The sequence below is a fragment of the Miscanthus floridulus genome, chromosome 10, assembly GCF_019320115.1.
Source record: "Miscanthus floridulus cultivar M001 chromosome 10, ASM1932011v1, whole genome shotgun sequence".
In the NCBI taxonomy this organism is placed as follows: Eukaryota; Viridiplantae; Streptophyta; class Magnoliopsida; order Poales; family Poaceae; genus Miscanthus; species Miscanthus floridulus.
In genome coordinates this window covers 47,451,444-47,472,381 of record NC_089589.1, presented here as the reverse complement: position 1 = coordinate 47,472,381, position 20,938 = coordinate 47,451,444, and the positions used below count along the sequence as shown (strand labels likewise).

The 20,938-nt window shown below is 45.1% G+C and overlaps 1 protein-coding gene across 1 annotated transcript; it reads left to right on the top strand.

Moving 5' to 3' along the window:
- The first annotated feature begins 3,479 nt into the window (after nt 1–3,479).
- On the top strand, nt 3,480–9,341 carry LOC136488571 (probable indole-3-acetic acid-amido synthetase GH3.13). Its single transcript, XM_066485463.1, has 3 exons — nt 3,480–3,928; nt 4,006–4,907; nt 8,671–9,341. The coding sequence occupies exons 1-3, from the start codon at nt 3,480–3,482 to the stop codon at nt 9,339–9,341; spliced, it is 2,022 nt and encodes a 673-aa protein (XP_066341560.1).
- Nucleotides 9,342–20,938: the final 11,597 nt, after the last annotated feature.

Here is a 20,938-nt window from a genome sequence, read left to right as displayed (position 1 = left end):
CACCAACAGGAAATAGACCAATATTTGATAACTATTGACTTTTGTTAGAACCAACAAGATAAAAGTGGTTATAAAGGAACTAAAATCATATCATGCAATTTTCTTTGTAAAAGATACCATTGACGAAGCCATTATGTGTCATCACTCACCAGGTCAAGTCATCACAATAGGATTGATTTACTAATTAAAAAATTATGGATCATGGTTATGTATCTATTCCGTTAATTAGTTTGCTTCCTGGACTTCGTGACCATGCAGGTTCTCTATTATGCATGTGTGTTGTGAATATGAAAGAACAGTGACTAGCTAATACATTGTTTTGGCACTTAGTACATCAAACCAACCGCCCCTGGAACAGTTGGTTGTTGTTCCTTGTTTTCCTCCTCCTTTCCTGCTTTTTTTTCAGGGATCTTCTGTCTCCTTCAAATTATGCATGAAGCAACATCTTCACCATGCATTTCTCTTGTATTTAACTATTTCCAAAAAAAAATCCATTTCATATTTTTTATTTATTTCAACATGTGAGTCACTAAATCTAGCAGATCCAGATTTTATTGATCTATATCCACTAAACTACAAATCTTTCTTCTCCCATTACTGTGAGAATTGTCGTGTTAAGTAATAAATAAACAATATAAACATGACACATGCATGTATTTGGACTGGACCAATTATTTACTTCTCAGTGACTGCATTAGTTCTCTTTCCAGTGTAGGTAACCACCATATCCTGTTTTGCAATTCAGAGTAGAAATTTTTACGAAGAGAAAATTATTTGGTGTAATTATCCAGGTAATAAAAATAACAAGTCGCAGAATGCCCAATGTGCAGAAGTTCGCTGATGTCAGGTGGCACTCTGTAAGAACCAAGAATCCAGTCTGCAATGCAGAAAACAGGTAACCTATGAAGCCCTCTATAAAGAAAAACCTATTAGGTAGCAGACAAGCCTCTGCAAAGCCCACTTGGATATGGTTGGTTACGGAAAAGACTTCTGGATCTATAAAAACAACAGTCACAATTTAAGGCGCCTCATCTGGAAAACACCTATTATTGGGGTTAAGAGTTATATTGTGATATACACTATATCTTTGAATTTGTCATGATCTAGCCATGATCATGTTTCTTTTTTTCACGAAACTTTCCATATGTCACCAATGCAACCTGAAACACACACACCCAAGTTCGCCTTGTCACTTGTCTGTATGAACTATGAAGGGTTTTGCTAGAAAAAAAAATCAAGAATCAGTTCAAGTTTGAAATAGAAAACTCCTGGAAATTTCCAAACATGCTGCTCTTGGATGCCAACCTGAATGCCAATTGCCAAACTAGTTGGACAAACAATTGGCTGGAAATTTCAGTGCCCAGTAGGGCTCTAAGGACACGAGTGCGTACAGTCGTATCAACATCTTGTCACACAGAGCGTTTGACTGCTACAACCAGCACAGTTGCTTTGTTATCTGATACCTGTTAACAACTGTGTCTTTGAATTAGTATCAGAGCAACAAGTTGATTAGGAAAACATAAAAAAATGAACAATTTTGATGAAAGTAGGCACAGTTTGTGATGCCAATTTGATCAGCTTGACATGGCTAGCAATCCCAGATCTTTCTCATGGAAGCATGACAAATTTTTAAGTTTGTTTATGTGGACAGCTGGCGCAAACCTGACCTCATGATCTCTCTAAATCTTCGAGCTGTCCGCACTGACTAAATAAATCACCTCACATCTGATTTAACAGATTTCACAAATAAAGAATCAACCAAAGTTATCAAATGATGTAACAGTGCAGGGAGCATGTAATTTAACCCCATTCTGATATATATAGTTTTTTATTTTATACATGATGTAGTGGGATCTGAATGTGCTTGTGGGCATCGATGATTAGGTTCATATTTAATCCCCAGCAAAAGTGAGACAGCTAGGACTAAGAGACTAGCCATGTGTTTCATTCTACTTCTGAGCCTTGACTGGAATTAAGATGTTCCAAAAGGTCAGCTTAACATTCTAAAATGTTTTCATGACAGGAACCCACATAGCATCAACCAGAAGAGACACATTTCAGGCATTAAAATAGCCCCAGAGAATAGGTCATTGGAAGGTCAGAAATGGTACTAATCCGCTTATTTTTTTGCCTGCAAATATTTCTGTCAAAGTCAGGCTTTGTTTGTGATCAGTTCAGATTATTATTGTGTCGATCGCAACCTTAAGCAGTTCATTTGACGCCTAAACACTGATAGTGCAAGCAGGAAACAAGAAACTAAACAAAAGCATCATACAAGATTAGCAGTGCATATAATAGTTCTTGACAACATGGTCAGTACATTCCTGGTGACATGGCCATCCAACAAAAAAATTGATATTGCTGATCAAGGTAACAGTTCTACCCAGATTGGTCAAGGAATCAATTGGCTTTATTATTCTACACCTGGAAGGGCATCGAAGAAAATCTCACTTATTTCTCACTAGAATCGCAGTTGTCAGAAGGCCAGCTAAAGAAGGGCAAAGCTCTAAATTTCAGATGCATACACAGATAAACTAGAAATAAATCATGTTCCTGTGTTTGTACAGGAGAAGGGATCTGATTGATCAGTGGACCCAGCTACCTAGATTTTCTTGAAATTGAGAAGCCTCAGTTTCATTTATTTACATATTTGTTTTCAGTATATATGATAGATCTACTTTTTGTAAAGTGTGATAAACCATAAGTAATTTTTCCAACAGTTGTCCCCTAACGACTAACAGCTCAGTTCATGCAAAATTCAGAACAATTAAACTATACGTGTGTTTCATTAAAAAAAAATATCAGTGAACGAATGTATGCATGAATATCACTACCCTTAGGAGACAAGAAAAGGCGGTACCTTCCACCTTCTGTCTATATAAGTGATCCATCTTTTACTGAAATCAGGTGACTCATCTGATAAGAACTTTGGCTGTGTCTGCCAAGAAGAACACAGACAATTGCAGAAAACATAAAAGGGACACCAAAGTTGAGGAGGCAGCCATATGAAGCTTTGACCCATAATAGATGCATCTAAGCACAAGCTCCAAGACATGGCCACATGTGTAGGCCATTGACACAAATGACTTGCACACTACCCTGTGCTCTCTTCCCCATAAATTTGTTGCACTTGCACTACAGAGGAAAAAAGAAAAAGATCAAAAGAAATCACTCACAGCTAGCTTCTCTGCACTGCACTGTATCCCCTCCCACTCACTCTCTCAAACAAATCGCTCACAGTCACAGCATACTTCTACACTCACTCTCCCTCTAAAATATCAGACAACACCTCTCTCTCTCTCTCTCTCTCTCTCTCTCTACACACACACACACAGACGTGTGATGAGATATATATAGGACATGGAGAGCAAGAGGATTTCACCTCTGCAACAAACAGTAGCTGTACCTGCACAAGAACAAGGCATCAGTGCAGAAGCCTCGCTCTCCATGCCCTGGCGGCACAGAGAGTGCACGCATGCATGGATCTAACAATGTCAACCACGACGATGTCCACGTCCCCTGCAGTGCTCGACCTCGTCTCCTCAGTCTCATCCACCTCCACAGACTCGCCGGCACCGGCAATGCCACCGCGGCCGTCTCTGCCGCCTACGATCCCGGCGTGCGACCCGCACGACGGGACAGCGAGCCTGCAGCTCATCGAGGACCTGACCACCCACGCCGGCGCCATCCAGCAGCGCGTCCTCAGAGAGATCCTCGACATGAACGCCGGCACGGACTACCTCCGCGGCTTCCTTGGCGCCTCCGACGACTCCGCCGAGGGACGCCACGCCGACGAGCTCGCGGCCACGTTCAAGGAGCGCGTGCCGGTCGTGGAGTACGAGGACGTCAAGCCGTTCATCGAGCGCATCGCCAACGGCGCCCCCCCGTCGCTCATCTCCTCCAAGACCATCACCGAGCTCCTCACAAGGTACATACTACTGTTGCACAGCGTGTTTCTAGTAAATCATCGTCGGAATTTCGGCCACTCACGGCGGTCATCGTCAGCTCCGGCACATCCGGCGGGCAGCCGAAGCTGATGCCGTCCACAGAGGAGGAGCTGGACCGCAAGACCTTCCTCTACAACCTCCTCGTCCCCGTAATGAACAAGTACGTGGAAGGTCTGGACAAAGGGCGGTGCATGTACCTGCTGTTCGTGAAGCCGGAGATCAGGACGGCGTCGGGGCTGGTGGCGCGGCCGGTGCTGACGAGCTACTACAAGAGCCGGCACTTCCGGGAGCGGCCGGACAGCCCGTACACGCGGTACACGAGCCCGAACGAGGCGATCCTGTGCCCGGACAGCGCGCAGAGCATGTACGCGCAGCTGCTGTGCGGCCTGGCCCGACGCGGCGAGGTGCTCCGCGTCGGCGCCGTCTTCGCCTCCGCCTTCCTGCGCTCCGTCAAGTTCCTCGAGGCCCACTGGCGCGCGCTCTGCGACGACATCCGCGCCGGCCGCGTCGACGCGGCGCGCGTCACCGACCTCGCCTGCCGGGACGCCGTCGCCAGGGTCGTGGCGGGGCCGGACCCGGCGCTGGCCGACGCCATCGCCGCCGAGTGCGAGGGCGAGGGGTCGTGGCGGGGCATCGTGCGCCGGCTCTGGCCGCGGACCAAGTATATCGACGTCATCGTGACGGGGTCCATGGCGCAGTACATACCGCTGCTGGAGTTCTACGGCGGCGGCCTGCCGCTGGTGTCCACCATGTACGCCTCGTCGGAGTGCTACTTCGGCATCAACCTCCGGCCGCTGGACCGGCCGGAGGACGTGGCCTATACGCTGCTGCCCAACATGTGCTACTACGAGTTCATCAAGGTGGAGAAGGACGGCGAGGAGGCTCGGGACGGGAAGGTCGTGGACCTTGTCGACGTCGAGGTCGGAGGCTACTACGAGCTCCTTGTCACCACGTTCACAGGTGAGCCACCGTACGTGCACTTTTATTTTCCATTAGCAATTTAGCATGCTGCGTGTGTATGGCTCATGGCTGGATGCATGTACGCACTCTTGCTTCCTTCGCTTCTTCGTAGCTAGTACCGTTCACAAGAAGTATGTAATTCATTCACGATGCACTGGAGTTGACTGGGGGTTGTTAGAAAATTGAACTCGTTCAAGGCCGTCCGATGGTGCCAAATCAACGGCGGAGACTGCATGAGCCAGCGTCAAACTAGGAATTTATAGTTGGAACAACAACTAAATATATATATATATATATATTGTATACTAAATATATCTCCACTAGTACATGCCTTGGGCAACGCAAGGAGGTTTGATTGGCTTATTAGGGTGTCTCTGACGGTGCTGCTTCAGCTAGCTCATAAAAATCCATGTCAACATTTTACTTATCGGAATAAGGTGAAGATATAGAAAATAAAAGGGTCTTACCTCACCTATCTTGTGCAGAATAGAGGCTGTTTGTGGGCTTGCTCATGAAGCAAGGGAGAAGGAAAGAACAAGATGTAGAATAAAAAAAATATTTACACGTGGGGTTCATGTAATGAAGTAACAGTAACATGAAGCTAGCTGTTGTCTCGTAGTGTTGAGGATACTCTCAGGCAAGTTTCTGGTTTTATGCATGCTAGAGTTTTTGCATACCACAAAAACTTAGTATGTGATCCCATCTATGATAGACACAGTTCCACGTGCAAACTCATTTAAAAAACATACTTTTATTGCTTAAGTTTTTTAAAAAAACGATGCACATCTACTGTGTATCCATATATGTTTGTTTTTTTGGGTAAAAGTTGGGATTCAAATTCAATCTAGGAAAGTTAGTGCAAAGTGAAAAAATAAGAGTATATGTACACTAGAAGACGAAACTTGTAGGGATTTGTCTTTTAGTTGACATATGCCTGAATTTGTAATTTTTGTGTGAGTTTTTATAAAATGAGTTTGAATCTTAACTTTTTCAACAAACCACATATAGATACAATATGAATGTGCATCGTTTCAAAATTTTGCAAGTGACAGAAGTATATATTTTTATATTTTTTAAAATAAGTCTCCATGTTTCCACCTATATATGGGTTTGCACTACACATTTTGCCATGGACGGGGGAGGGTGGGTTTAGGCACCCCATACTTAATTCAAAAAATATGGCAATCTATCTTACCACAATGCAGCCCCAAAACAAAATGCTTTGCCAAACGAAGGCCTTGCCCCCATTTGAAGTGTGTAAGAAACACTGGAGTGTTTTTAACCAATCGCTTTCTTGAAATGACTTGGTGCTTGTTTATATAACTGAATTTGGGGCTACGTACGTACTCTATTTTTGGCTGAAAATGAAATTAATGTGCATCAATGCATGTTGAAGAATTTCTTGGATGTGATACCATGGTGGTTATCTGTATGTCAAAGATACGTAGTGTTGTAGGAGTCTTGGTTGAAAAGATGAGTGCCTTTTGTTTTCTATCAGTTGTTTATTATTTGGCTTTTGCGGTCTACTCGCTGTGTTGCTCTACTGGTGGACAGAAGTGAGTCTTGCTTCCCTCAGCCACAGTGTACTAACTGGCTGCATATTTAAAATACATCTCAATTATGTTTCTTTACTCTCGTATTTTCATAATTAAAGCAATAAGTCAATGATAATGCATGAGTGCAAAAGGCAAAGCTTTCGTATCAATTTAAGCGGTGTATGCATTCATGATTATCTTACCACAAAATATCCATTTTTTTAGAAGCAAGGAAATAAATCAATCATATATATTTTAAATTTACCAAATGTGTTTCTTGTGCGTTAGAAAAGATAATTTATGTATGGGTGGTTATTGTTTGGGATCTCCCAGTTGGCCAATGGGGTGTCAATTTCTTGACGCCCAGTCTCCCACTAGCTTTATCTTATTGACAGTGTACAATCACGTTCACCAAACTATCATTGACAGTACACTAACCCTAAAGGTAAAATAACTTTGCCTCCTAGCTAGCTTTCGTGTTTGCATGGGCAGTACACCCACTTTCACCAGACAAGGAGATATTGATAGACTCATTTTATTAGGCAGTTGATAAGAAAGGTCAGGGGCAGACCTGTCCACTTCATGCTTGGGGGGGGGGGGGGGGGGGGGGGGGGGGGGGGGGTTGTAAATTAAAGGTTCCTTTTCCTCCAAATCAGTAAATAGTATTTTATTTATTCCTCCAAGTACCAATGAGATATTTGTTTACTATTGCCTCTTATGGAAAATCTAAAAAAAATACATTTTTACTGCTATTTTTTTGAAAAGAAATTAACTATGCATCTAGAGATGTTGATGTAATGCTAGTCTCTTCTGAACATGATGGAATAAAGAACAAGAATACAATTCACCTCCTGTAGCAGTAGTAATATGCTACTAAAAACAAAAGGCTAATAATTAATGTACATGCCACAAGAACTATAGAAGCAGATATGATGTGATATGTAAAAGAATGATATCCAGCCAATGCGGCCTCCATCTCAACCCCCCCACAACCTTTAATTTTGAGCTTCATACAGTCTTGCATTTCCATGAATAAAATGAACTTTCCTCATCATTTGATGGTTGATACCTTAAACTATGCTCCTGAAGAGAAAGTGATCAATGCAAAGAATCAACATATATAGCCACTGCATGTGGAAATGCTCTACGGAAGTGTGCTAGTGGGGGCACATATAGTCAAAGTACCATTATTGCATTTGTAGCATGCATGGCTAGAGACGTGCCCCCCCAACCATTGGAGTCATCTTAAAATTTTCTTTTAACAAACAACTTGCGTTGGTAATATAAAAAGGAACATTATTTATTCCTTTATCCAGGGGTGGTGCCAGGATTTAAAGATTACAGGAGCCGTTCAAACCGATAACAATCATGCGTAACAAATATATGCACGACAAGTCGGCAAGAATATACATATATAACAACCAAATGAATGTTTGTGTTACAATACAAAACAAAGCTGAAAAACTAACGCAAAAGAAAATAGAATATTATAGAAAAAATGGAACAAAATTAATTAGCCGTAGGTCTCTAACCTTTATCCGACCAATCTAATTCTTAGGCTAAAATATCACTGTCATAATAGGGACGAAAGAGATAATGAAGATAACATGAAGACTAATCCTAAATAATATAGATGCCATTGGCGATCCATTCAGAGGGAGCAAACAAGCAAAACACCAATTACAATGTGTACTGTGGTGAAGAACTAGAAAAAGAACAAAAGAGATGGAGAAAATAATAGGAAGACTATTTTTAGTTATATAAGATGCTATTACAAATTAATATAAAGAGAGGACAGTAAATCAAACAGAAATAACATTATTTAACTAGATAATTGAACTATTAATAAGTAGCTAATTAAAGGGTGCACTGTGAGAGAGATAGGAATGTGTGGGTCAAGGGTGCCAGGCCCACCTCAGCCCCCTTCCTTCGCCACTGCCTTTATTATTATAGATTACAAACACTTTATAGTTTGAGTTAATTTTGGTTAGTTTCCTTCAAATAATACTTCTTTGGGTCATACAAAATGTTTGGGCAACATTTGGTCCAAATCCAACTATCAATAATTTTAGATAAAAAAATAGTTTTGAAATATGAAAATTAAATATAGTTCATCTTGTTTTTTTTTCTTCAAAATATCATATGTGGGATTTATAATAAATTCATCTATGAATATCAGGGAAAGATATTAATTTTAGAAGTGAATTTGGACGTGGTGGTGCATGCAGGTCTGTACCGGTACCGCGTGGGCGACATCCTGCAGGTGTCAGGCTTCCACAACGCGGCGCCACAGTTCCGGTTCGTGCACCGCCGCAACGTGGTTCTCAGCGTGGACACCGACAAGACCTCCGAGGACGACCTCCTCCGCGCCGTCACGGCCGCCAAGCGCCTCCTGGCGCCGCTGGGCGGCGCCACCATCCTCTCCGAGTACACCGCCTACGCCGACACGGCCTCCATCCCGGGCCACTACGTGCTCTTCTGGGAGCTCACGCCGCCGCCCGCCGACAGCGACGAAGCCGTGGTCCACCGCGTCATGGAGGCATGCTGCGCCGAGGTGGAGGCCGGCCTTGACGCCGTGTACCGGCGGTGCCGGAGCCGCGACCGGTCCGTGGGACCGCTGGAGATCCGCGTGGTGTCCCCCGGCGCCTTCGACGCGCTCATGGACCTCTGCGTCTCCCACGGGTCGTCGGTGAACCAGTACAAGACGCCCCGCTGCATCAAGCACCCCGACGCCATCGCCGTACTGGAGGCGCGCGTCGTCGGCAGCTTCTTCAGCGACACTGTGCCGCACTGGGAGCCCTTCAACGTCGTCGGCGCCACCCCCGCCTCCGCCGCCCCCACGGACGCGGACGCCGGCCACGGCGCCGCCACCGCTAGCCTGAGCGAAGGCGCGCCGTAAGCATTAAGCACCAGGGTGCGGTACGCACAAATTAAACAGCTTATAATATAAGATAATCACGTAGATATATAACTGTCGATGTGAATGTCTAGTGTGATGTTCAGTTCACAGGAGGGGTGAATCATGACGCGTGCGTACGTGTTTGATGTTACTGTAGTGTATGTTGTTTGAGATTGATCATTTGTTTATGTCATCAACTGGTCATTGACTCATTGGCGTTAATTGTCATCGATTGCTAGCAGTTCTTCAACATATAAATCTGCTGGCCTGCCCCTCTTTTTAATACTTGTGTTGCTTATACATACTCTTCCAGTTTCAAAATGTAATATGACTAGATAGCGTGTCCGTGCGTTGCTACGGGACAACTAAATCTTTTATACTAAAAACACACGGATCGCACGATAAGATAACAATACTGTTAAATTAAATACCGACGTTAAAGTGACATTTAATTCAAAAAGCAAAGTTCGTGAAATTAACACAGTCACGGGAGCGCGGCGTCGCAGGCTCACAAACTCTACTGTATAGATTTTTTCGTGATATGGCTAAGATAATATTTTATATCGGCAGAAAGAATTCTCCGATATCCATTTCTTTCGTATGCCAATAAATCCATGAATAAGTTCCGTTGCATCTCTATATAATCTTGTACACACAGGTTTGAGTATATATGTAAATATTAGTGCATGTCACATGGATAATACTACGTGTCTTAAAAAATCTCTCATAAAATTTTAAAACAAAGTATGTTATACTCACCGTATAAATATGTGTGTCTTTAGGACTATTCCACACAGACATATATTATAGAATAAGGTATCCACTTGAGTGTCTGTTCCAAGATGTTGAATTAGGTGTTGTAATTCTTAATTTCGACATATTTTTCAGATCAAGGCAACAAATGGTAACACTTTTCTTAGTGGTGCATAATTTTATGGTGCACCTCTTGACTATCTAAGTAATGACAAGTTAGCACTGCAAAGGCTCAGAAAAGCTGCTGAGAAGGCCAAGGTTGAGTTTTCCTCCATTATACATACTAAAACCTATGTCTCCGTTTATCATTGTCGATGCTTTTGATGTAAAGCAATTCAACATTACCATGGTCAGATATAAGTTTGAGTCTCTTGTGAGCAATCTCATAGAGGGACTCTCATCCTTTATGTGATCTGTCTCAAGGATATTGGCAAGACGATGGACCCATGTTGGAATATCGCACCAAAAAGTGTCCACGTTTTGTCCACGATTTATTTCACATGAATACATGCGGGTACTATGATAACACTAACTACATCAAATAAAAGATTAGAGAGAATTTGTATTGTCTCCAGAAAGATTTATTTATTAAGTTCTTTGAACTCTACAGGTAGTTTTGAAATATCTGTTTGCATGTCTTATCTCGTATCCTAATTTAAAATTTTGTAGTTTAATTAGAATATGGGGAAATAGCTCAAAATGAACAGACCCAAGGGCAATTTCATCAAGAAACAGCAAGCGGAGCGTGAAACACTAGCAGGACAAAAATAAAAGGAGAAAAAAGTTGTTCCTTTTGTAAATGCAAAGAGGGGAAGTAATTAAATGTAGGCAGATTTGGCAATGTTCTCAGAAATGCAAAGAAGTTTCTTTTGTCTTAATTCTTTTTTCCTTCTGTGCTAGTTCTCTTTCCTTTTGCTCGTTGTCATGTATGCTGGTGCATGCAAACATGCAATGTGTCTATGGATAGCATAATAATTTTCTACTTTCTATTTTGTCATGATTCCTCTATCGCATGACAGACAATATTCAATCAATGAGAATCGCACCAAAGGACGCGGCATGTAGGAGATGTCGTGGGATCACAGGCATGGGCAGACGGACGAACTAAAACAAATGTCGCACAAAAAAATATCCACACTTTGTTCTTTTTAGTTGTAGGAGAAGAGTCATGGTTTCACCAAAAGGAAAACAGAAACGCTTAGGCGTGGACGTCCGTCCCGTCTGGACGTGGCTTCCCACTCCGCCTCACGTCGTTGTGGCTTCACCGTGTCGTGCCTCCATCCGCCCGCCCTACTCCACCTAGCCGTCGCAGCCATCCCCCGCTGCGTGCCTCCATCCTGCGCCCCCGTCCCTCGCCACATTGCGCCGCATCCCATGCTACGACCACAATGTTCACCGCACCACCACCACCCCGGCGCCACTAGTAGGAGGCCGTCGCCGGTCTAGACATCGTCTTCCGTGGCCAGCCGAAGACACCGCGGCAGGAAGGAGAGGCCTGCGCCTACGCCTGGGTGTATGCTGGGCAGTTGTTCTCGACGTCTCCCACGACTTGAGCTTGCTAGCTACCGCAGTTCCTCACCAGGTAGGCCGTGGCTGCTGGCAACACTGTGTTTAAAGTGTTCCAGACGTCTCAGGCTTATGTTTCAAGTGTTTTATTTCGATATTGCAAAAGTAGATATGTGATGTTGCGTATGTTGCAATGACTATATACGTATGTTGCAAGTCTATGTTTCAAGTGTTTCTGGTGTTTCAGATGTCTTATGTTTCAGGTGTTTAATCTGAAAGTTGCATATGTTGTTATGGCTCTACACGCATGTTTCAAGCTTATGTTCCAACTGTTTCAGGCGTTTAAACGTATGTTGCAAGTGTTTCATTGAGATATTGTAAAAGTAGATTTGGATATTGCATATGTTGGTTATACACGCATGTTTCAAGCATATGTTTCAAGTGTTCTATCTGTTTTTTCAGACGTATGTTACAAGTGTTTTGTCTGGACGTTGCGAAAGTAGATCTGGTGTTGCACATGTTTTAGCTAAAAGGTAGGTTGCCACGAAGAACATCAGATCCTCTAAGAAGTGAGAAGGCTTCCCCCTCAGCTCTGGCCTGCACCTCCTCCATGGTTGTGGCCGCACGCACTGGCGTGAGCGGCCTCCAGCCTGCCACAGCGGAGCGGTTGCCGGAGAGTGCGCGGAGCTACGGTCGGCGGCCAGCCGAACGCAACGCCAGGGGATGGAGGCAGGGGCGCGCGGCCCCCGCGTGCATGCAGGTGCGGAGGTTCCCAGATGCGAGCGTCGGAGGAAATGGAGCAGCAGGCGCTGGCGTCAGTGTCTACACATTCGGGCGCTGGCCACGTCCAAAGAAAAAGCTATAACATGTGGTCCATTGTTTTAATTAACTTGCTTCAACACTCAAGTCTTGTGTAAAAAAAAAAGACTCACGGCAAGCTGGAAGATACATATAACCCATTAACCGTCGGAACCTCCCGTCGCCTCCCGTACGCTAAACGAAAATCAACGCTAGTCTAGTCCGGCCCGTAACAGCGTGGGTTGGGCCGTCTCTGCCGGTTAGGCCTGTAATAACAAATTAACAATATTACAACTTCTATGTACCGTCTTGTTAGAAAGCCATAGCTTTATTTGGGCCTGTCATACGTACAGTCTGCAGCCGGCCTATGGATCTTGGGGACCTCGTGGTGTCCAGACTTGAAGCTGGCCGGAATCACACTGCACTGCAAACAGGCTTTGGCCTCAGCACAGAGCTGACCGACGGCGACCGAGCATGGGCACGGCTACCGATCAAAGCATCCACACGTTCTTCCGTGCCTCCACCTTCACCGTGCGGCTGTTTAGTTCCCAAAATTTTGCAAATTTTTTTTAAGATTCATCATCACATCGAATTTTTAGACGCATGTATGAAGTATTAAATATAAATAAAAAATAAAACTAATTACACAGTTTAGATGAAATTCACGAGACGAATCTTTTAAGCTTAATTAGACTATAATTGAATACTAATTGTCAAATAACAACGAAAGTGCTACAGTACCATTTTTCAAAAAAAAAGTTCGCCAACTAAACGAGGCCCGTATATAGTTGGCGACGGAAGAACAACCAAGTTCTAGACCGACAGGTGGATTCAGGGCCGATTCCATCTAGGAATCCGCAGCAGCTAGCCCTGTTTGCAGCCCTGCCTCGCCGCTTCGTTCTCTCGGAGGAAGACTGGCCTGTGGCGGAGGTCCTCCCAAATGGCGGTTGGATCCGGCAAATGACTGGCCGAATTCCATTGCCATCATGATTATTCATGCATGCAATCAACACAATCACCTCGGCGGTGAATCCCGGCCCGAGTCCTACTAGGACCCCATGTGACATAGCGTCACTGTTAATAATCAGCATTAACAAAGATGGTCAAAAGTGTTCAGCTCTGAAAATAATTTTAGAAATTTTAAAAAACGCCCGCCCGGCAAGCCCACCGGGCTCACTGAGGCCCATGACCCAATCCTAGACCAAACCTCACATGCCTGCCTCCGCCTCCATGGCCATCCATCCCTTAGCGCCGGTGCTGTCCGAGCACCGTTGTGGCTGTTGAGCCCGCCAAGGCCTCCGTGGAACCTGTTGAGCCCGCCATGCCCGTCGTTGTCGCAGATCTTGTCGTGGAACTCGTCGTGGCCGTAAATCTTGTCGTGGAACCCACCTTTGACGTAGGTCTCACTGTGGAACCTGCCTTGTCCTCAAATCTTGTCGTTGAACCCGCCATGGCTGCCAAGCTCACCATAGAACCTGCTAGCCGCGTATCTATGAGAGGGAGAGAGAGGGTGAAGGAGATTGAGATTTGAGAGAGGATGATGGGCTTGCCTCGGTGATGTGGATGTCGTCGGCCTATGAGCCATTCCATCGCCGTCGCACCGCGAACGAGATCTATCGTTGCCATGTCCATGGCACGCCTCCTCCTCTTCATCCCTTGCGTGTCGCGTCAGATCCACTGTCGCCAAGAGAGACGGGATGTGCCGCTACAGCTTGGGAGGTTTGGGCCTTGTGATGGCGGTTGCATCGATGAAGGGGGCGGCGATGGGGAGACAAAGGAGGCGGAGAGGGCCACGATGGACGGGCTCTCATGCGCGTCGCCGGCCATTTCATTGCTTCCGTTGGAGAGAGAGAGAGAGAGAGAGCGCGAGAGAGAGAGAGAGAGAGAGAGAGAGAGAGAGGGAGAGAGAGGGAGGGTGGAAGAGGGCAGTTGCATCTGGAGGCTAAGTGCTGGAGGCGGCTATAGTGTGGGGAAGGGTGGATTATATATTTAGGGTTTTGTAACGGGCTAGACTTCTTTTATAGAGATGGGCTGCCTAAGGGTCCGCTTACTGAAAGTGGTTCTCATTTTCAAAGGTGGACCTTTTATAAGGACCACCTCTGTTAATTGATTTATGATGATGGTGTTTTTTTTGTGTCTCCGAGAATGGTCTGTCCACCTTCGAAAATCGCTACATATTTTAGGAGACACGTAGATTTTGTGCCAACCTCTGTTAATCCTGGGGCTTGTCTCCCGAAATCATTTTAGTAGTAGTGCGGGTAGCTTGGCGAGGAACTCGACAACCTCAGCCTCATCAGTGGAGGAAGGGGCACGCTTGGACCTCCAACATTTGTGGTAGGAGAAAGAGGTGTGGATGTCGCGGTCTCAGAGAGGTAGGGCTAGGCACGCCGTGCAAGTGTGCCTGGTGCGGGTGCAGAGGCTCGGTGCGGTGGGGCTATTGGATAAGGTGGTGGGCGGGAGCCGCTGTGTAGGCGGGCTAGAATAGTGGTGCCGAGATGGGGGGGTATGAAGGTCATGGGGTTGAATGCGGCCGAGTGGCAGCGACTGTGGGGAACGATCTTGGCTAGGGAATGGTGGTGTGGGCGTGCGGAGCGTGTGCAACGCGGGTGTAGCGGTATGGTTGCGTCCTCACCGTGTGCCACGGGCAATAGAGGCAGATAGGTTTAGGCTTTGGGCTTTGAAAAATCTCCAATGTCCTCAGCCTTAGAGGGATGGTCAAGGGCAGCGTGGCTGGCCTGACGACGATGGTGGAGGTTCATGCACAGTGACAGCGCCACCGTCAATTGGGCAGTGGAGGTTGGTGAAGGGAGGGTCTGCGGCGGCGATGGCAGGAGGTGGACAATGAGGTTACCGGTGGCCTAGGATGGGGGGAGGGGTGGAGGATATAAGGACGCTTTTGAAATTGCTCTTAAATTTCAATGTGCCCTCTACCAGCTTCCACCTCATGTTCTTCTTCTTCTCAAAGCTCTGTCACAGTCACAACTGTTTTCTATCCTTCCTCCTACTCCACACTACCTGCTGGTAAACATGCTAGCTATCCCCTTGGTATAGAAGACACACACGATGCACCCACCTCAGCACGTTGCATGTACGTGCGCACCCCGGCAACAGTTCAGAAACCAACTGCACGCTGCCATTGAGATCGAGATGTGAAATTAAGGCTAGAACGACGTAGCGATCGAGATGATGACCATGCACCAAGATAGGCTAGCTGACCAGCAAGGTCAGAGAAAAGGTCCCATCGCTCGCTTGATCTCAAGCAGCCCTGGTCTCTCTAGATCCATCGCAGCATCCGTACCACCAAGTACTCCATAGTTAATTTAAGCGATGACTCACGCCATGCCCTACGCATAGAACCATGTGGCCGCAAACAAATCCCTTCCAGCCCAGGCCATTACATCAATATATTAGACCACCATTAAACCTGCTGATTAGACCACCATCAAACAGTTATAGCTCATTTTCAACCCCTAGATCGATCTCAAGTACACTGGAAAACCAAATCACCCAGGGAAGAGGGTGTGGGAGAGGTAAAACCGATTCAAAACATGAACTCCACAAGAACTCAGATCTGAGCCACAATTTCAGAGGTCAAATTGCTTTATTTCAAGCACCAACAAGATCTGGTCTTATAGAGGAATGATTAACATAGCAGAGGAATGATTCTCTCATTGTGGATCTCAACAGCTGGAAGAGTAAACTAGAGACTGGGAAAACCTAAGCCTAGAAATGAAAACAAATGAAGAGATGGCTGGTTGGGATGGCCTTCTATCTTATTTATAGAGCTATTACACATTCCCAAATACTCCCTTAGATATTTAGGCTGAACCACTTAACCCTAGGGACATAATGGTCAATCTTGAGATATAAGCATCCGATGGCTACGAGCTCTTCACGACTTTGCTTCGCCTCGACAGAAGCTTCATGATGACACCACAGGCAGCCTCCAGTTCCTGCTAGAACTCCAACCGAGTTTCGAGGCCCAAACCTAAAAATCGTTCACCAGTGGTTTTGAGTCCCAAACCACCAAATCGCCTAGAGAAGTGTATCCGTTATGCCTCCTCCATGATGTTGACATGTATCACTATTGTCCTTGACTGTCCGATCACCAAGTCCTCCAGTGCCTCCGCTTGTCTTGGTCAACCATCGTCTTGACTTGGTCAACATGGTCTACTCTGCATGTCCTCTTACTTGTTGATGTCCTAAGTGTCAGCCACCACGGTCAATCCTCGAGCCATCTTGGTCCCTCAGTCCAAGCCCTACACCCATCCTTCATCACTCCCTATCCATCGACATGGCCCATCTCTCTACTTGACCTTCACCATGCCCATCAACTGTCTCCGTGCTCCACACATGCACACTAACACAACCAAGAGACATGTTGCACACACACTCACACAATGGTTAGTCTTCAAACTCAACTAAAGCTGATAATCTTCGACAATCACTCATCACAAACTCGGCACACAAGGGGCACATATCAACCTTGTGTTCGCAAGTAAACACGAGACCATGCTCCTAGATGTTGGCGACACTCCATCCTCAACCTTGCTCTACTGAACAAGCATGGACTTCAAGAAGTCTGTTTACGTAATATTTAACAATTCTTCTCAATTCAATTCCACTAGGTTGAAGGATCTTTGTTCTTCAAGATCACCTAGCGAAGTAAGTATCCAAAAATAGTTGTTGGTAAGTTTACTATGGTTGGAAACATTTTTACTCCAACTTGCTTAGACTTTGAGATAACTAGTTTTTGCAGCATTGTTAGAAAACGGTAGTTGTAGACCAATGAAACTTCATTGTATCAAAGAAGCTAGGAAAATCAACCTTGAAATTCTCAAACTTAATGGCATCGGACTTGGGAATATATCATCCAATTTTTATCACTTAGGGAATATGATAAGAAACAAGGCCTCAACAAAGGTAGGATAGAGGTGTAAGGATGAGTTAGGGTCTGCAAAAATGAAGTGAAAACCCAGTTAAGTTCTCCAGTAGAGGATCATCTTGCACATTGCTCCAAGTATACTTTCTCCCTTAAAATGAACATATACTAAAACCAAATCTTGAATTAAATCATTGAATAACATCATGTCACTTGCACTCCCACCAACCTTGTTATGGTCAATAAGCGACCAAAAGAAATTAAACTATATAGGAACAATCCAATTATTAAAAGAAAACAAATCAAATTGTATAACCATGTATCAAAATCTACCTTTTCACTTGGGGAAGAAGGGTCATATACATTGGTAACTCTCCATTTAATACATCTTGCTTTATCTAAGGTGATGAGGAATGCCACATGGCATTCCTAGCCAATGGTGAGTCACTAAGGTTTTGGTAAGCGACAAACATCATTGTAGTAAACCTTAGGAACGAGGTGCAACAAGGATGGGAATGGACCAAATGGGAGCAACAAGTTGATGGCTAATCATAGGAAAAAATTAGGGTTAAGTGGACAAATTCTATGTATAATGCTTATTCAAAGGGTGATAATGTGACACATGGTGCCCCACATCAACATGTGGATAGTTTGGCCTAAAAGAAACAGTTAGAGGACTTGAGTGGCAAGTTTAATGCTTTAAGGACTAAGTGAGCCTTAGAGAAAAGTTGGACGGTGAAGGGAGGGGTTGTGGTGGTGTCGACAGGAGGTGGACAATGAGGTTACCGGCAGCCTGGGAAGGCCAATGCGGAAATGGACGGTTGGGGATGATGAATGGAGGATATAAGATGCTTTTTGAAGTTTCTCTTGAATTCCAAGGTGGCCTTTACTCTTCCACCTCCTGTTCTTCTTCTCAAAACTCTGTCCCTACTACTTCCCTACTACTCCACACTACCCGCTGGTAAGTGGTACTCCCTTTATCAGATATATGGGCTAGGGGTATCCGCAACGCCCATATATGTGACCATCACCAAGCTATTGTCCCAGCAGCCATGAAGGAGGAAGTCCACAAGGGCAGACACGATCGACCAAGGTGGAGATCAAGGCAAACCAAGGCGGGTGTATCTAGATGATAACTAGGATCAATCTGTTGTGCATATCGTGTAACAAAAGGAACACAATCTGTTAGCCCAATCGCCCTCTCTGTAACCCTACCTCTCCTGCCTATATAAAGGAGGGTAGGGACCTCAGGCTCAGGATCCATCTTCCACCAATCCAATCCACCTCATATCTAGGAGCAACAACCCCTGTAATTGAGCATATGAATACAAGAGCAGCTACACCACTAGAGTAGGGTTTAGCGCGCACCACGCCCTGAACTAGTATAAATCTCTATGTCCCATGTGCTACCATTTGATTCCGTCTACGCGATTACGTTGTTGGATATTGCCGAAGCAAAATAATCCGATAGTTGGCGCTCCAGGTAGGGGCCTTTCGCGTTCAGATTTATTTTTTGTGTTTCGGATGGCTATTCTTCGCAGGTCGAGTAAGAGCGCGATCAGGAGGAGGTCAGAGAAGGACGGACACGGCGCCGCCACCTCTACGCGATCAAGAGAGCAATGACATAGCAACCTCAAGATTCGTGCATGGGCTTTGACACCACCATCGCTCGATCAAGTCTACCTCACCAAGCTCGGGGACGCGATCGAGGCAGGACCGCTTCAAATAGACCGCCACGTAAGCCGCTACGCCGAGCCTACTTTCTCTCAATTTTGTTAGAAGTACCTCCTCGACACTGCACGCAAAATCTGGTGGGAATCAACCCACCTAGATGATGCACAACTACCGCCATCACAAGATGTTGTTTTGCCTAGATTCTTTGACAGGCTCAAGAGCATCGCTATGGCACATGCCTGGGAACTCTTCCCAACTCTCGCGATAAACCCTAATAGGGCCGGGGCACCCTAGATAATGAAGAGAAATTGCGGGCCTGACTGGTTGAGCGTCAAGCGAGGTAAAAAATAGGACTATCGGGTGAATCTTGGCTATGCCATGAACCTCCCGTGTCAGAATCACGGGTACCCGGTGGCTCATTATTGGTATTTGTTAATGAGAGATAAATCCGCAAGTGCACGGATACCGTTGTAACTTGCACCCGGGAGTATTCCAGGGTATCGTATTTATTCTAAGGGAAGCAATGGTTAAAGAAGTTAATAGTTAACTATCATGTATCTACTAACTAGTATACCGACTAGGCTAATGTGGGGATAAGTGATAAAAGATAGGAGTGATTGATAAATGACACACAGGAGAACACCATGATAAGATACAACAGTAGACAAGTTATGTTGGGTGGACAACGGGTGAGTTCAAGGTCCAACATACTTCTCTATTAGTTACGGTTCCATTCTAGAGCAGACCAGAGGGATAACTAAGCAAAGAGCAAACATAGCGATCACACCATAACACTTTGGGACATCAGAACACTAGCCATGGACAGAGATGAGAGGGGGGCTAGGAAGCTCCGACTACGGTCCTGCAAACACCAACCCGAACATGGTGGAATACATTGGCTGTCAGGGCTGTCACCACCTAGAGCTACCACAGCTATCCGTGGGGTTGGGTGCCATCTCAGGTAACCTATAGGCTAGACACCATGTTTAGCTTATCGATTACTACTCTAGTCATGATCTATAACTAGAGCACTCGATGCGAGCGGAGATCCCATGTTAAGGTGTAGAACAACTATATTTACCACGCTTAACTAAACACTAAGGCATGACTACATAACCATGATAAACATTTAAGTAATTAGAGAAAATAAATATATTGAAACTCGAGTCTTGATCAGTACAATATCATACCAGACCTCCGAGGACTACTCTGGAACTTGAGCATCTCTCTCTAACTCCCAACTAGCCTATACTACTTTTACATCTTGGAAACAGAGAAATGAGAGCGCTTGTGTTGTGTGTATACATGTGTAGAGAGGTCATCTATTTATAGGTGGAAGGAAACTTAGGAGAGTAGAGATCCTCCTAGCCTCTATGGAATATTCTGGACGGGAACCGACCTAGTGAGGTCGGTTTGGCTCCGGTAACTGCACTTAACGGAAGCCTCCACCGCCGGATGGCAATGGGTAAATCCCCATCGGGTATGGCTACCCCAGACCCATCCCCGCCATAAAAATTTGGTACCGCCAGAATACCCATACCCATCATGGGTGGGGAATTTTCCCCAGACCCATACCCGGCTGGGTAAATCATACCCGTCGGGTCACCCGTACCCGCCAATAATTTATTCACGCACATGAAAATCAACAATTCAACAGCAACCACCACTAACCAGAGCACATAAAATTAGATAAATAATAGCATATAATAATATCTTCTGCAAATTAAGATTCATTTCCATTTAGTTTCTCCTCTACATTAGTCATGATTAATGTAGAAGTTACTGATTATAGACATGGTGTCGGGAACTTTCAAGTGGAGTATTGGACTCGTTGACTCCAGAACAAGTGATGCACTACAACACTGAAGAAGAGTGTAGCCATCTTGCAAGTACCCTACCTCCTGTTGAAGCAACATTGCTTGAATGGGCCATCAATCTCATGGCAGATGTGGTGGAAAATAAAAGCTACAACAAGATGAATGCT

Bases quoted from the DNA above. Each gene is read 5' to 3' on its own strand.
- LOC136488571 (XM_066485463.1), top strand. From the start codon at position 3,480: ATGGATCTAACAATGTCAACCACGACGATGTCCACGTCCCCTGCAGTG. The intron at 3,929-4,005 runs GTACATACTACT...GGTCATCGTCAG, and splicing joins ATCACCGAGCTCCTCACAAG to CTCCGGCACATCCGGCGGGC. The intron at 4,908-8,670 runs GTGAGCCACCGT...TGGTGCATGCAG, and splicing joins CCTTGTCACCACGTTCACAG to GTCTGTACCGGTACCGCGTG.